This window comes from Leucopleurus acutus (assembly GCF_964270905.1).
Source record: "Leucopleurus acutus genome assembly, chromosome: 11".
Taxonomy (NCBI): Eukaryota; Metazoa; Chordata; class Mammalia; order Artiodactyla; family Delphinidae; genus Leucopleurus; species Leucopleurus acutus.
The window spans coordinates 66,623,487-66,641,262 of record NC_139152.1 but is presented as its reverse complement, the minus strand read 5'-3'; the positions used below and the strand labels follow the sequence as shown (position 1 = coordinate 66,641,262).

Genomic DNA, 17,776 nt, shown 5'->3' with positions numbered 1-17,776 from the left:
ATGCCAGAGTTTTAGCTGAAGTACGTTAGCTTTTTGAGTCACCTGTCATTCTTTTATCTTCTTCTTTTTTTTTTTTTTTCCTCCTCCTTGTCACCTTGACTAGTCTGAATGAGTACTGGTACACCCTCATGTATTCTTTTTTTCTAAAGAATTCTTTTTTTTTTTTTTTTGCCCCAGATTAAAAAAAAAAAAAAAATTTAACTTTTTACTTTGCATTGGAGTATAGCCGATAAGCAATGTTCTGATAGTTTCAGGCGCACAGCCAAGCTACTCAGCCATATATATACATGTATCCATTCTCCCCCAGACTCCCCTCCCATCCAGGCTGCCACATAACATTCAGCAGAGGTCCCTGTGCTATACAGTAGGTTCTTTTGGTTATCCTTTTTAAATATAGTGGTGTGTACATATCCATCCCAGACTCCCTAACTATCCCTTCCACCCTTCACCCCCCCACCCCCGGCAACCATAATAAGTTCAGTCTCTAAATCTGTGAGTCTGTTTCTGTTTTGTAAATACATTCATTTGTATTGTTTCTTTTTAGAGTCCTCATATAAGCGATATCATACGATATTTCTCTTTCTCTGTCTGACTAACTTCACTCAGTATGACAATCTCTAGGTCCATCCATGTTGCTGCAAATGGCATTATTTCATTCTTCTTTTATGGCTGAGTAATATCAGATGTGAACTTGTTAACGGTTGATCCCCAAATTCCACCCCACCTCCATGGGTTGTGTGCGTCTTTTTTTAAATAAACACACCCCAAATCTCTGTAACATATGGACCTCCAGGATCAGGAGAGGTGTCTGGGAAGTACCTGGTCGGGTTGACCAGAAGGGCACATTTCCACCAAATAAATGCAAAGACACTTTTAGTTGCAAATGACAGAAAACGAATCCAAACAAGTTTGAGCACAGAGGGGAAATTTTGGGCTTATTTTACTGAAACGCCAGGGATAGAGTTGAGTTATGGTTAAAATCAGCAGCAGAAGTAATTCATCAGGGCGCCAGCTTTTCTACCTGCTTCTCTATGAGGAGGAACTGATGGCAAACAGAACTCTGATCATATCCCACCAGCTTACGTTCCATAGTAGAAAGCAGACTCTTCCCCCATATCTCTGCCAGAAATTTCTCTCAAGGAATGTTCTAACTGCCCTGGCTTAGATCATGTGCCCACCCATTGGCCATGAGTCTGGCCCCCTGATTGACAGTCTCTCTAAGATTAGAGTGGGGAAGGAAAATTCCCCAGTGAAAATGTAAGATGTTGTCACCAAAAGGAATATGAATGAATTCTGGGCATTTTAAAACAAATGTCGACAAACACTTGACAAATCATGGTTGATCAGTTAAAATGACTGTAGAAAGTTTCTCTTGTTCCATGGGCCTCAGTGGATTGGTATGTGTGGAAATGCATGCAAAATTCTGCCTATATGTGAATCTGTCCAGGGAGGGGTCCATACTTCAATGAAGTACAACGGATTCCAAGGTGGGAGGGTAGCAGTGCTTGGAAAGGAAATGCTTCCTTCCCATCCTCACCCACCATTAACTTCCCCTGACTTAATAGAGCCCAAATGCAAAGCCATGTGAGACAATGTGACATAGTACAAAGTATAAAGATAAGGACTTTTGTTTGATTCCTTAGTTCTCATTAAATTCTCTTTATCTCAGTTTAATCACTTGTTAAATGTGGATCATAAGACCTAATTTGCAGGTTAAAATAGTTCAACACAGTTCTTGGCACATAGTGGGTTTCCAGTGCATTGTTGCATTTATGTCACAACTGAGTAAGCAACAGAGACTCCCCAGAAGTGATTTGTCCTAACCACCACACCATCCTATTTGTAATAGGTCATGCTGTTTAACAGTGAGGGATCCAGTCCTACTTAACTATTCTAGACAAGTCACTTGAGCCCTCCCTTTAACAGCGTTTTCTGTCAGTAGAGCCCAGAGAATGTTTTAAGGCTATCAGCCACTTTCATTCTGCTTGCTATATTTGTAAACCACTTCTGAAGCCACCTACTGCATTCCTTTGTCAAGCCAGCTGGGAGAATTTCCTAAAGAGGCCTGTGCTACCTTCAGCTACAGATTTCTAGGTGACCTTCACTGTGCTTTTGAACACACAGAAGAGCAGACCCAACCCCCAAAGCTGTATTCGCAGGAGAGAACCTCTCACTTTCCCCAGTGTGAAAGGAAGAAGAATCAAGCTTATTAACACCTACAATAAAATCAGATGCTGAAGCTTTGCTTTCATAACTACCCAGGATAATTTGTTAGTGAGCAAAAATAGAACAGAATATAATCATATTAGAATGACAGAGAATGTAGAGGATCCTGCATCAATTCTCCAGTTTCAAAAATCTAATGTGCAGGATTGATTTTTTAGAAAAAATAGAGTTTGCATGTTAGTGGTTGAAAAGTTTGTCTTGGAATTAATTGTCATGTATATATTTTATGAAAAACTGGAAGTTTGTAATTTTTTAATATAATGGCACAACCATATTTGCATAAGGTTTTCCATGTGAATTTGGTGTTTTGACTTTTCTAATTAAAGTCATTAATTTATCATTTCACTGAGTCATTCAGTAAATCTTTATAGATGGCCTGCTTTATTTTAGGCACCATGGTGTATTTGATATTTGTCTGAACTACTAAACAAATTGAAGTTATTCTGTAAACTGAGAGTTAAGTTTGATGTTTAAATATTTTTTAAAAAGGTCTCTCTTCACTTCTAATTCAATAATGAAAGAAAAAGCATCGAATTTTAAAATTTATTGTTACTGTTGTCTTAACATATTTAAGTCATGGATGTTATCTTAGTGAAATGTCAGCATACAATAATTTAATTTAAAAATTCATAATAAAGTTTTATTATGTATTGATTATAATATTATTGCTTTATGCAAGAGAATGATGTTAAGAATGTAATATGAAAATGATATATCCAGGGACTATTTCATTCTTGTTTTTCCTTTGATGTAATTCATTTCTACACTAACTAACATGAGAGGAATGTCTGATGATTCTCAAGCACAGTAAATCTTTATCTTTTGTTTTTTCTGAATGAATTAGGTTTACATTCTTTGTTTTTCTATATCCATTTATTATTTAATTTAACATTTATATTAAATCCCTGCACATACTAATGTGATGTGCTGCTTCATATGAAAAGGTTGTTTTCAATAATGTATTCCTTTGAAAATTATTTTCCCATGAGATATCATTAGGACTTCTGCTAGCTAAATAAACAAGCAAAGTGAGTAAATAAATAAAGGAATAAAATATTAGTTTTTAATGAGTAAGATACACACCAAAATAAACACAGATATATTGTAAAAAGTATAATGGCTAGGTACACTTTCTCTGAGAAGTATGTTTTTCAGCTGACTTTTGAAAGCTGAGATTGTGTCAGTTGTAGTCTGAGCTGGGGAAAAATCCTTCAGGCAGGAAGATCAGCAAGTTCCTCAGTTCTGGGTGAGAAAGTGCCAGGTCTGTTTGAGGGACAGAAAGGAGGCCATTGTGGCAGAAGGGATCATGTAGGGTGTTACAGACGTTGTTAAGAAGTTTAAAATTATGCTAAACAAGTTGGGAAAACAGAGAGGTTCTTTGGAAAGCTGAAGAGTGACACAATATAACTTAAGTTTAAAAGATGAATCTAGCTGCTTTGTGGATGATAAATTGTAGATGGGCAAGAATGGGAGTAAGGGAACCAATTATTTGGTGCTTGCAGTACTACAGGAGAGAAGAGCTTTTACAGAGTTGTTCTTCATTATGTGGTGATATGCCCTTAAGAAATGATAAGTTATGTGTTGAATTGCTGGAGGTCATATGCAAAATCACTTTTTCTCATGAATATATCATTGGCATGTGGGCAGCAATGGCAGGCAGCAGGACACATACCCAATCTCTCGATGTCTTTTGTTTACTTGATAATTTGTCTGTGTGACATGTTGGTCTCATAATTTCAACATATAATTTTAATATGATTCAATATTTATTTAATATAAATAGTCAATATAAATATAAAATTCAATAAATATTGAATCATATTAAACTTATATGCTTAATATGTGCTAAATACTATGGACATTGATTTCCCCTAGAACCAATACTGACTCAATATCTGAGTTGATACTATAATAAAACTTGCCAAGAAACAAATAATTTATGGTATTAATATAATGTAAAATATTTTCAAAATAATATGTATAAATAGCAAATATATTTTTAAAATGCTAGAATGTGATTTTCCACTCTGTATATTATTAAGATCACTTAAACTACAACTATCTGAGAATCTGTTTCTTAGTTCAAAGTATCATGTGTATAAATCTGAGCTAAAATTTTGCAAGAATTAATTGCCTTCTGAGAATTTTTTTTCTGTAAATTAACTATATTTGGACTAGAAGTACTAAAATAATGGCCATTAAAATAATGACAATGAGACCAATTTAATTTTAAATGCTCATGATAGTAGCACAAATTGTTTAAGTCTAGCTTCTTTATTTGCTTGTTTTAAAATTGCAGATGTGCTGTCTCTTAGGGAAGATGAATGTGCTCATAATTAGTTTTTAGTCGTCAATTTTCTGATTTATCTTTCATACTTTAAAAATTCAGACTAATACAAATTTTATTACATTTCATAAGTTAAATTAAAAAGTAATTTCTGAATTAATAACACATGGATCATGCCACTGATTTAAAAACATCTCAAGCTAGATAGATACATTTTCCAACTAGAAAATATTTTCTTAATTTCACATTCCTATAAATATTATAAATATTATTCGAAATGCTAGCTTAAATTTTAGAAATATTCTTGAACTAATAATATGAGTAAAATTTAATGTTTATTTTCTGACTATTTGTTTGTATTCATTAGTTCTTAGCCACATTCAAGTAAACTCAGTTTTCTTATACTTCATGCTCTATTTTAGATTTTAAAGGCATAGTGCTTTTATTTTGCAGATTGTTGCCTTGCGTGAACAAAATGTTCATATACAAAGAAAAATGGCATCAAGTGAGGGATCCACAGAGTCAGAACATCTTGAAGGGATGGAACCTGGCCAGAAAGTCCATGAAAAGGTATGACACATATGACATGCTCTTACGTGGAAGTGTTTACTTGCTGTATCGTTTGATAGGAGTATGAAGTATTTGTGTAATTCATGTAATAAACATTACTGTGTTTTGACTTGTTGATCAAAAGTGCATTATTATTTCCTTTATCATTAATTGCTCCTAATTTGATTCTCTCAAAAATAATATATGTGTGGATTTATGCACATATATATATTTGAATTTCTCATTACTTGCTATTAACTTGATTCTCTTAAAAAGAATTTAATTACATATCTGTTTGAACATATCTATAATTGAATAAATTATAAATTGAATAAATATCTAAATATATCTATATATCTCTATAGATATATTAATAATCTATATCCAGGGTTGTTTAAAATACAGTAACAATAATTTTGATTTATAAGTGATATTATGTACAATTCGTGACTAATCTGTGGCTTATCACTGTAAAAACTTTTTTATAATATCTTATTTGACTTATTTTCCATGTGTTTGATAAGACTACAGCAGTACTCCAGTTGATGAAAATTTACATTAAAAGATATCTGAAGTCATTAGACTTTTACTGTTTTTTAGAAGAAATTGATTTTCCTTTCGGGTGGGTCATAGACCCAGGCCAAGGAAACCAACAGTCTGTTTGGCGCTTTTCTGTGCTGAACCACTTGTTCCCAGCACAAGAGAAAGAAGGTCAGTTGCTGGTAGGTCTGGAATCAGATTAAGATTACATAAGCATTTGCACATCCTGTGCATGAGACTTAGACCATCTCCTGGATATTTGCAAGTTATAGCCCTGGATGCTTGAGCTCCTTAATCATCAAGACCTCATAAATCAGGTAGCTAAATTGGTGTCATTGTGAATATCAGGAGGTTTTAAAACATAGCGATTAAGAAGCAAGTGACTGTACCACAAAACAAATAGCACTAGACTTCTTATCATAATAAATTGAGCACTTCCTCATTTATCCAGTTGAAACAAATGGAGGGGCTTCTTATGTTTCCTCCTTCAACTGTAAAAGCAAAAGAAGCCAAGTAAACCAGACATTTCCTGAGACCGCGATCAATTCTGGTGGCTGAGAAGCAAACAACTCTTCATTAAAGGCTTTACTATTTTAGCCTTTATCAATGTATTTTATAGAAATCTTAAGGTAGGTATTAACAATAAGCTACAATCTGACAGCTAGATTTCATGAGCTATATTTCAAATTTGAATAAAACTTATTTCTCTTTTCTTCAGATAAGTAAACTGGCATTAATTCAGTAAATAAACCACCAAGCTCTTTAGAATAGGGCATTTGCACACACTCCTCAGTTTAGGAAACTAACATGTCATTTTACTATTACTGTTTCATTTTAATTATGTCATCAGTAATACAGTGCTATACCTTTCCTCAGAGAATTACAGAATGACATTGGTTTGAGTATGAAAATGGACTTTATGGTCATCTAGTCTTTTTCTTAGAAGTCTTCAAAATATAGTGATGCCATATTATGCTTATCTGGACGAAAATTAAAGAAATATGCTTTCAAAGGCATAAAGAACTTAAGATCTTGTCTATTCGATAACAAACCATTTGGTGCTTAAAGCGTTCCTCTAGTACTTCTGGGGAGTGGTGTACTCATACATGTAGTTTTGTTCAAATATTATTTTTTTTAAGATATAACCCCTAAATATTTAGGCATTATAGAATATAAGACAATTCATGTCAGATTAATTTTCAGAAACTGATTACAGTATTAGGATGAGGACCTGTGAATAAATGATGTTTGTCTCTATTGGACTCAACAGATAGTGGTATATACGTGGAGGTTTCTGAGTATTTGAAGACTTAAAGTACTTGTCTGTAACTTTCTTTGCCTTCCAGTTCTCGGTGAAGGCATTTCAGCCAGTGTAGAAGAGAAATTCTGTGCCATTGCTAACTCACTCACACTTTTTTATAGATGTAACTAAAGATTTTTAAACATTGTAATTATCGGCATACTTTTTTTTTAATTTCCCAGAATTGTAGGAAGAGTGATTTCCAAATGCTTTGAAATAATGATATACTAGTATTTTTAAAAATATCATGCCCCTATCCTGCAATGTAATCCTAAAGTGTATGTCATATATTTTTTTAATTTTAAAAATAAATAAACTGTGCTTTAATTCATATTACTCCTTAGATGATTCAAGAAAGCACTTTAAAAGTTTTATTTATATCATATTTCTTTGCCTGATATTTCCTTTGTTTTCAACTTTATTGAGATATAACTGACATATAAGATTATATAAGTTTCAGGTGTGCAATGTGATGGTTTGCTCTACAAATTGTATAAAGTTAAGGTATACAGTGTGATGATTTTGTATAAGTATATATTGTAAAATGATTATCATGATAAGATTAGTTCATCACCGTGTGTGTGTGTGTGTGTGTGTGTGTGTGTGTGTGTGTGTGTGTGTGTGTGTGTGTGGTGAGAACATTTAAGATTTACTTTCTTACCAACTTTCAAGTATACAATATTAACTGTGGTCACCATGCTGTACATTAGATCCCCAGAATTTATCCATCTTCTAACTGCTGACATTTTTTGATAAAAGCTGAAATAATATCCTAATTATTATTTTAATCATCCCTTTATAAATACTGCTAAATTATGCACCTGAACATTATAAATCATCTTTTTGAAATTATCCCCTTTAACAGGATTATTTAAGGTATGTTAATACCATTGAATAACAAGTGTTATAGGATTGTAATTTAAATCCTAACACTTAATTTTTCAGTAACAAGTGTTTAAAAGGTATATTAAAACAAAGGAAAAGAGAATATTATTTTGGGGAGTGTCTATGTAGCGAAGGTTATCAGCGTAGGATGACTGTAGTATTAGTGTATAAACTGCAAAGGGGTTGTTGGGGAGGAAAGATGAAACTATTCTCAGGTGCTGTGGAGCTGTCAGAAAGTGATTTGCAAATCCTAGTCACAAGGATCGCCCTTTGTTTAGGGCAGTAAAGTTACTTAAATTACATAGTCAGGGTGGGTTATTAGCCAACAGGAGAGGTTTTACGGCAGTGGCTTGAAAACTCTGTTGACAAAATAGTTGATAAAAATAGTCTCATAAAAGCACACTCTGAAACAGGCCTACTACTCATAGAAAAGTTGTGTAATTACTACCAACATTTTGAAAACAAAAATGAAAAGAAAAAAATAAGCTTAACTGAAACAATTTTGTTTCTGTGTGCCATGGATTTGATCAGGTGTTCTAGAAGAACATAATTATCCACGGGATAATAAAAAATTTTTCAGACTACTAAATTTTACCTCGTTAAAAGTTCAGGGCTAGGATCCATAACTTTCTTCCTGCTGCTTTCCAGAGAGGAGCTAACTTGTGAAAAATAAATTTTAATAAGCATGCCTCTCTTGTAAAAGAGATAGTAATGCTCCTGGCTCATATATTCTGTACTTCCAGTTATTTTTTCCAGCTGCAAATGTTTGCTAAGTAATGTGGGTAAGTAGTATGTTAGACAGTGGTTGAGATTCAGAAGACATTCCCTGTAAAATTTGCAGGAGTGAAAATAATATGCAGTGAAAATAATCTGCCCAAATTAATATTGCAAAACATGATGAATAAAGTGGTGTCATAAATGATACTAGAGTTTAAAGGAGAGATACATTAATTGTGACAGGAAGTGTCAGAGAGACAGTGTGGAACAGTGACTTGTTTGAAGTCAGTAGACCTGGATTCAAATCCCATCTCTGCCAATAACTACCTGGGTGTCCTTACTCTGTAACCTCCCTGAGTATCAGTTGCAGGTAAATAGTCATGCCTAACTGGTAGCTTCGTTGTAAAGAATAGAAACACTGACTATGAATGACAAAATTCTTGACACATTGATTACAAGCAATAAACAGTATGGTTATAATATTTATTAATACGGTGTTCTCATGGTCATTCATTTTTCAATAAATATTTAGCGGTGACCTTACTGAAGTGCTGGGAAATTTGTCCTGTTCTGGGTGGTTGGGACGCTAATGAATAGGGCAGATGAGGGCACAGACAATAAGCACATACATGTAAAAGGGAGTGAGTGTGATCAAGGAGCAGGTGTGAGGTGGGTGGGGAGGATAGGTAGACACGGCACTGAAGAGCTTTTCAGGAGGTGGAGTTTGAACCGGAACCCAAAAGAATACAGAGAGTTAATGGAAAAGCTTAGAGTTTTTGGAACAAAGGAAACACTAAGTGCAAATGCACCGACAGTGGGAAAGAGCTTCTTGGCACATTCTTGGGAAGAAAGGATGGCAGGGTAATGTAGTCTAGCTGTCAGGAGAGGGAGAAGCAGGAGACAGGCCACACAGGGGCACTGAGCAGGGGCCAGATCATTTAAGTTCTTGTCGGCTGTATTAAGGAGTCCAATTTTATCTTCAGAGCAATGGGAAAACATAGAAGTGTTTTAAACATGGAAGCATCTTGATTAGATACTTTTAAAAAAATAATTTGCACTACAATTTTATGTCCATTTATCATTTTTTCACATATAATACTTCTGAAGCAGTTAGAGACTTTTTTCCTTTTCTTAATTTTACAGACAATGAAATTGATGCCTACTTAGAAAAACTAAATGACTTATTTGTCCAGAGCAGGACGAGAACCCCGGTGTTCTCACCTCCTTTGTATTGTCATGTTCCTTCATGCCAGGATGCTTTCTCTAGGTGTTATTATTGATTTTTGAAAATTCATTCTAATTCAACCTTATTTTTTTCTGATCTTTTAGTCTTTCATAATTACACATATTTATTTGTCTAGAGTTGGTTATTTTATTCTACTTGAATATGATTTTTTTTTAATTCCTTACTTTTTTTTCCCAAAAATCTCTATTATATTTCTTTACTCTGAACAGATGCTCCAAGGCAGTAGCATTTAAAAATTTTAACTGCTATGAGTATGGCTTTTAAACCTGGGCAAGAGGGGTCTACAATTTAGCAGGTCTATCTCTGGCCCTCTGTGCCTCTCCCTAAGGATGTTGAGTCCATGGGACCAGGGGAAACTGCACAGGTGTGAGCCACACCAGCACCCCTTTGCGACCACATGCCAAGCTCCTGGCAGCCCAGACTTTCTGACCAAACAGACCTTAGCCTTCAGGGCCTTTATGAGCTTGTTCCTAGGAGCAACATCTGTCCCTGCCCGCCCTCCAGTGCACCCATCCCTGGACCTAAGAAGAGACCAAGGGATACCTGTTTTTTGGGTCCCACGGAGTTTGAAAGTGCTGACTGAGGTATCCACATATATTCAGGTAAAACAGACCGGTATTCTGGAAGGAGCTGAGGCTGAGAAGAGAAGGAGAGCAGGCTACAGTCCAGGGCCATATCTGGGTAACTAAGTTCTGGTGTGGAACTTCAAGGAGTCTGAGAATTATTCATTCTGGCCTAAAAGCCAGTGTGAAGGTATTATTTCAAGGAAGATAGTAGGACATATTTTTATTTGACAGTTTGTGAGCTTGATTTATAATTGTTACATATTTGGAGTTATGGCATGTATGCCTCTCTTTGCTCGTTTGCCTTGGGCTCCACAAACACTAAGGACCCACCTGTCTGCTACCCACTGTAAGAAATATGATTTAGTTGCAACATTTTACTACGCACGCACACACGTACGTATGTGTGCACGTGTATGTATACATCTGTGTGCATGAGGGTGTAAAACTGAAACTGAAGTTTCACAAAAGAATAGTTACATTTTACTATATGCAATACATTTTGATATTTTTTGTCCATTAGTGACTGAGGAATTACCATAGTTCTTCCCAGAGCTAAGGGTGGCTGATCTTTCCAGTGATCACACAACAGCACATCCTTGGCACGTCATGGGACGTCCTTTCCAAACTGGCTGGCCTCTTCTCACCTCTCAAGCTTCTCTGCTTGTCACCCCACTTTGAACTTAGCTGAACCGAGCTGATGCTTCCCTTTTCAAAAGTGTTGCTCTCGTTATTCTCTCCTCTTAGAATCTGACATTAATTTGTGACTGTTCTTTAAATTAATAAAATGCAACATAATAATTGGGTAATATGTAAATGTGCAGGCTGAATAAATATAAAATCAGAAATATATTTTTGTTTGCATTTTTTCAGTTCTTTAATTCATGCCAGATAGGCAGAAGAACTTGGCCAAAAACATGTAAAACAAAATGAAGAATCGGTGGAAAGAATAATTCTGAGATCAGAAAATCTAGTAATTGTGTAATGGTTGCATTCTGTGCATGAAGGACACTGAGCTGAAGTTTTCTAAAAGATGAAACATGGGATGTGCCTTTACCAAAATTAAGGGTTTTGTGGATTTTTAGTGATACAAGGCTATTTTAGACTGAACCACCAAGGACAAAAATGGGCACTTAGAAAAAGTTAATATAACTATGTGAGCAATATGCACCTCAGTAATGACAAAAGACCTTTATTTCCTCATGCTATTGTGCCATATTATGAAATGCCATAATATACAGATTCTACACAGTCTCATACAGACCTGTTAGCTGTATATTTAAATGTTTGGCTTATGAACATACCACATATCTATTTAAAAATACTATAAGATACCATTTATCACAAATGCTATTCTTTCAAAGATCTCTGCTATGTTCCGGCTGAAAGCCCTCATCCATAGGGATGTGTCCAGTTATTAACTGTATTTTACCCATTTTTATATGCCTTCTTCACTCCATGTCAACTACTGCCAGTAACTGTTCATCCAAAAATTCAGTTCTTTGTTAATTGTGGCTTATTTTATGCATTATTGATTAAGCCCCAATTTCTTCTCTGTATCAAAGATAATTATCATTTCAATTTTTTTACATCTGAATAACCCTAACAGAATATTTTCTTCTGTGTGTTGATCCCCTATATAGTGATCTAATTTCTCATAATGACATGATAATAAAGTGTATACTTCTCTTTTAATTCATCAATTGAATTTTCAAGCAATGAAACCAAACAGAACTATGGGGTTTATGAATTTGCCATTTTGGGATTGGCACACCTCCTAGCAAAAAGAAGGTCCAAGTATAGCCCTCGATATACGCGGCAGGAGTGGCCTAGAGGACTACGATTGGCTAGAAAAGGGCCCAGAAGAGGCAAGGTTAGGCTGTTTCATGGTTCATCCATATGCAAAGGAAGTTAGACTGTATCAATTTTATAGGAGTTGAGTATCAATTTTATAGGATAGGAAGATTATGACCAAAAGTCATCTTTTATATACAATGGCAAAAATAAGTAAAAATCTTCTAATGTTGTATGGGAATTTACTAAGTTCAAAACGAATCTCTCTCTGAATGCAGTGACTGGATTTTTATGCTTTCACTATTCTTTTAATAGATGGGAAGTGAAAGTGGAATTGACTCCTCTATCTTTTTTTTTTTTAATTTATTTTTGGCTGCGTTGGGTGTTTTGTTGTTGCGCGTGGGCTTTCTCTAGTTTCAGCAAGCGGGGGCGCGCGGGCTTCTCATCGTGGTGGCTTCTCTTGTTGTGGAGCATGGGCTCTAGGTACCCGGGCTTCAGTAGTTGTGGCACATGGGCTCAGTAGTTGTGGCTCGCAGGCTCTAGAGCGCAGGCTCAGTAGTTGTAGCGCACGGACTTAGTTGCTCCGTGGCATGTGGGATCTTCCCGAACCAGGGCTCAAACCTGTGTCCCCTGCATTGACAGGCAGATTCTTAACACTGCACCACCAGGGAAGCCCTGACTCCTCTATCTTTAGTAACAAATTTAGTGTCATTTATATTATTAGCCCAGATTCGAGAGAAGCAGAAAAAACAATTTTTTGCTGAAGTAGGATAGTTTCAGACTTTAAAAGGCTGAGTGATTCACAAGAGTTTGACAGAAAGTTTGTTCATTTATCTCTGTCCTATTGGCATAATTTGAGTGTGTAGTCTGTGACAGGGACTCTGCTTTCTTATATGGATATAGAGAAGAACAAATACTTTCCTTCCCTCTTCATTGCTTTGTCTGGTCTTTAAGCCAATCCAGGAGAATTTTTAAGTCTATCATTCAGATGTTCTGCAATTGGCCTAATTTTATTTTTCACTTTGGTAGAGTTTATCCATCTTAACATTTCTCATGAAGCACGAGTTCCCCAGAAATTTAATGGATGTTTTACAGAACCCACTCCCACAAAAAAAGAGATTTCTCAGGACAAGAATATTAATATATATAATGCTATACAATTTTGAACTGTTATCTTTACTGTAGTATTTATTAAAATTTATTAAAATTGCCCAAGAGGAAACATAGTACACGGTGTTTCCTAAACTTGCATGACCAGAAATTCCCTTTATTTGCAGGAGAATTGCACATGCCAAAATGAGTACTCTGAAAAATATTCCTTAATGCTGGCTCTGGCGTTTCAAAGACAGGCAGACTGTTCTTCAAAGCTGTCTGTAAACCTCATTAACAAAAGGGCTACATGCCAATGAGAACAAGATAAATAACTTGTACAAAGCCCTTTACGTTTGCCAAAAGTACTTTTATATAGTTGTTTCATTGGATTCCTGTAATAACCCTGTGATGTTTGTAGAGCAAAGATTACTGGCTCAAAGTCACACAGCTTGTGAGCAGGATGAGCCGAGATAAATAGTGTAACAAGTATACAAATATTAAAAGTGAACATGGGTGAAAAAGGTGGCCTATAAACTACCTGGTTTCATGGATTTCAAAATATAAGAGTATTTACTTTAAGCAAAGTCTTAAATCTGTCCAGATGTCTAAAAGCATGAAAGAGCTTATTAGGCTGAGCATGAGTCTTCAAAAAATAAAAAAAACCTTAGACAAAGAAAACTTTGTGACACCCGTGAGTTACACCATGTGATGTCTCCACAATCATGTGGTCAAGTGTACTGCTCCAGCAATTCTTACTGTGCTCTCCTTTGCCATCAGTTTTTTTCTTCATCCATCCCATTCCTATAACATACAAAGTTCTTCCAACTTAAAAGAAATTCTCTTTTGGTCCTACTTATACCATCAGCTATTGCTCTATTTTCTACTCCTCTGTGCAGCAAAGCTCTTCGAAAGGGTCATATCTACTCACTGTCCCCAGTTGCTTTCTGTGCTTTCTTTGTAAACCTATTCCAGGAAGGTCTTTGCTCCACCACTACACAGAAACCTCTCCTGTTACCATCATCACTAATTTTATATTGCTAAATACAGTGGCCAATTCTCAGCCCTTCTTGAGTTGATGTCATAGTTGTTCACCTTCTTTTTTTTTATTATTAGATTCTCCTTTATTTTTCACTTGCAGTATAGGAAACTTCACTCTGTTTTTCTCTTCCCTCACCAGTGGCTCAGTCTTTTCTTGGACCATATTCTTCTTCCTGACTTCTTTTTTTTAAGCATCTAGATATGTACTTTATGTCCAGTGAGTTTATTTTATCCTGAGAGTTACATTAAATTTGCTTTAAACTCCTATCCCCATCCAATGGAAGCTCCTATATACTTCCCAAGATTTTTTCAGATTCCAGAAAGTTTACATTCTCATGGTCAGACCTTGCTCTAGTATTTATTTGTTTGTTTGTTTATTAAAGTATAGTTGATTTACAATATTGTATTAGTTTTAGGTGTACAACATAGTAGTTCAGTATTTTTATAGATTATACTCCATTTAGAGATACTATAAAATATTGGCTATATTGCCTGTTTTCTTCTTGAATTCTTAATGTTGAGGTGACCCAGGGCTCGGTTCTCCATCTTTTCTCTCAGTGATTTCAATCAGCCTCATAGCCTTAAATGCTTTCCATATGCTAATGACTTACAAATCTTTACCTCTACAGACCCTACAACCAAGTATATATATCCAACTGCCTATTGAACATCTGTCATCTCCACATGTGTATCTAAAAGTCACTGAAACTTAAAATGTCAAAAACCTTACCTTTTGATATTCTCCTCCAAAACTCCCTGCATCTTCTCCATCTCAAATGATGGAAATCTCACCTTTCCAGTTGTTCAATCTAAAGAATTTGGAGTTATCCTCAAGTCCTCCCTGTGTCTCACACCCCACATCAAACTGTAAAGAAATTCTATTTGCTCTACTTTCAAAATATATCCAGAATCTGCCACTTCTCACCACTTCCACTAAGCACTCTACTCTAAACCACTATCATCTCTCACCTGGATTATTGTAATCACCTCCTGCCAAGTCTCTCTGCTTCTCTTGTGGGCTCTTATTGTCTATTTTTAACATGACATGAATCAGAGTGATGCTTTAAAACATAAATCTGAACGTGTCAATCATATGCTCAAAACTCTGCGAGTGTTTCCCATTTAGGCTCTGCATGATTTGACTTTCCTCATTCTATGACTTCATCTCCACCATCACCGCAGCCACACTGGCCTCCTGTTGACTTCCGACTTGCTCTTCCTTCTGTGTAGAATGCCCTTCTTCCAGATATCTGCGTGGCTATCCTCACTTCCATCAAACCTTTGTTCAAATGTCATCAATATATTCTGATATTCTAATATAAAGTATGATTCATTTATTTATAATGTCTGTAATTTATAGTCTGTCACCCCAGCTAAGAATAAACTCCATAGAGTTTAATTATAATATCAGCTTTCGAATTCCCATTTTAAAACCCTATTGATATTTTCACTGAAATTGCTTAAATAAATTAATTAATTTGGGGAGAATAGTCACTTCTATGATATATTGTCTTGCCATCTGTAATATGGTTTGAGTCTCCATTTATTTATGTATTGTTTTATGTTCTTCTATAAAATTGTTTAATTTTTCACATAGAAGTATTGCAGATTGTTAGATTTTATTTCTTATATATTGGTTCAGTATAGTGTGGAATAGCATGGGTCAGAACGGTATGCTTGACTTTATAGTCTTCAAAGTATCACTTCAAATTCGGTGGCCCCTCAAAATCAAATGCCACCCACGTACTATTGCAATAACCCACTGACATACGAGCTAAATGAAACCATTCCATACCAATCACTGGCCTGGTTTTCAAGTTCTACTAACAGTAGTGTCATTCCCTAACTGAGTGGTTCTTCAGAGGTTTTCCTTTCTCCAAATTATACCAGACTGAGGCTTAGTTTCACACTTAGGTTCCCAAATGCATCAAGGTGACTGAGCCAGGAAGGTTTTTCCAGTCTTAGCCACACCCCAAGCTGGAACCTGCTGACATTGGATAGTGAACTCAGGTCTCAGTCCAGACTCTTACTTCCCTCGTGGTAAGTTCTCCTTGTGAACTCTTGGAGCCCTTTCTGATGTAGTAAATTGTCTTAGTCTGTGAGAGAATTTGAAATAACACTGAACTTCATAATTAAATGGAGAGCAATTGAGTCTCTCAACATCATGAATCATTAGAGAAATGCAAATCAAAACTACAATGATGTATCATCTCACACCAGTCAGAATGGCCATCATCAAAAAATCTAGAAACAATAAATGCTGGAGAGGGTGTGGAGAAAAGGGATCACTCTTGCACTGTTGGTGGGAATGTAAATTGATACAGCCACCATGGAGAACAGTATGGAGGTTCCTTAAAAAACTAAAAATATAACTACCATACGACCCAGCAATCCCACCACTGGGCATATACCCTGAGAAAACCATAATTCAAAAAGAGTCATGTACCACAATGTTCATTGCAGCTCTATTTACAGTAGCCAGGACGTGGAAGCAATCTAAGTGTCCATCAACAGATGAATGGATAAAGAAGATGTGGCACATATATACAATGGAATATTACTAAGCTATTAAAAAGAAATGAAATTGAGTTATTTATAGTGAGGTGGATGGACCTAGAGTCTGTCATACAAAGTGAAGTAAGTCAGAAGGAGAAAAACAAATACCGTATGCTAACACATATATATGGAATCTAAAAAAAAGAAAGAAAGAAAAATGGTCATGAAGAACCGAGGGACAAGATGGGAATAAAGACACAGACCTACTAGAGAACGGACTTGAGGACACGGAGAGGGGGAAGGGTAAGCTGGGACTAAGTGAGAGAGTGGCATGGACATATATACACTACCAAACGTAAAAGAGTTAGCTAGTGGGAAGCAGCCGCATAGCACAGGGAGATCAGCTTGGTGCTTTGTGACCAGCTAGAGGGTTGGGATAGGGAGGGTGGGAGGGAGAAGCAAGAGGGAGGGGATATGGGGATATATGTATATGTATAACTGATTCACTTTGTTATAAAGCAGAAACTAACACACCATTGTAAAGCTATTATACTCCAATAAAGATGTTAAAAAAAAAAAAAGTCTCTCTCTTCCTCTCCCTCCAGAGGTTTCATGCTAATTATACAAACCCCCACCCCCACCCCATCAAGACACTGGAAGAAATCATTTATCAAGGCTCCACTAAATATTCTTCCTCTGGGGCAGGATGTATACTTTTCTTATATTTACATATCTAAAAGGACTCCTTAGTAATTCTTACAGCTAGAAAGATCCTCTTCAGTGTTACTTCTTTATTCTATAGCTGAACAAAGAAACATTTGAAGACTTCCAATTGAAAACAAAAATTAAAAACAATAACAAACAAAAAAACTCCTTATGTACAATTCATCTCCTCATATCTTCTAATTATATAGATTAAGAATTTTACAGATGAGTGTTTTTCCACATTAATAATTCAATATTTTTATTTCATGTTGTAATATGAGAAATAGCTACTTTTTATATTTATGAGTGTTATTAACATTGATCATGGCAACATTAGA

At 35.6% G+C, this 17,776-nt stretch overlaps 1 protein-coding gene across 13 annotated transcripts in view; it reads left to right on the top strand.

Annotated features, from left to right (window-relative positions):
- The window catches only part of PPFIA2 (PTPRF interacting protein alpha 2), a gene marked incomplete at its 5' end in the record, with an annotated part of 476,541 nt that overhangs the window by 318,609 nt on the left and 140,156 nt on the right, over positions 1-17,776 (top strand). For all 13 annotated transcript variants that reach the window (XM_082850009.1, XM_082850006.1, XM_082850004.1 and 10 more), the window contains one exon: positions 4,967-5,083. In XM_082850009.1, the coding sequence (XP_082706135.1) occupies positions 4,967-5,083 (117 nt within the window). The remainder of the gene's footprint in view (positions 1-4,966; positions 5,084-17,776) is intronic.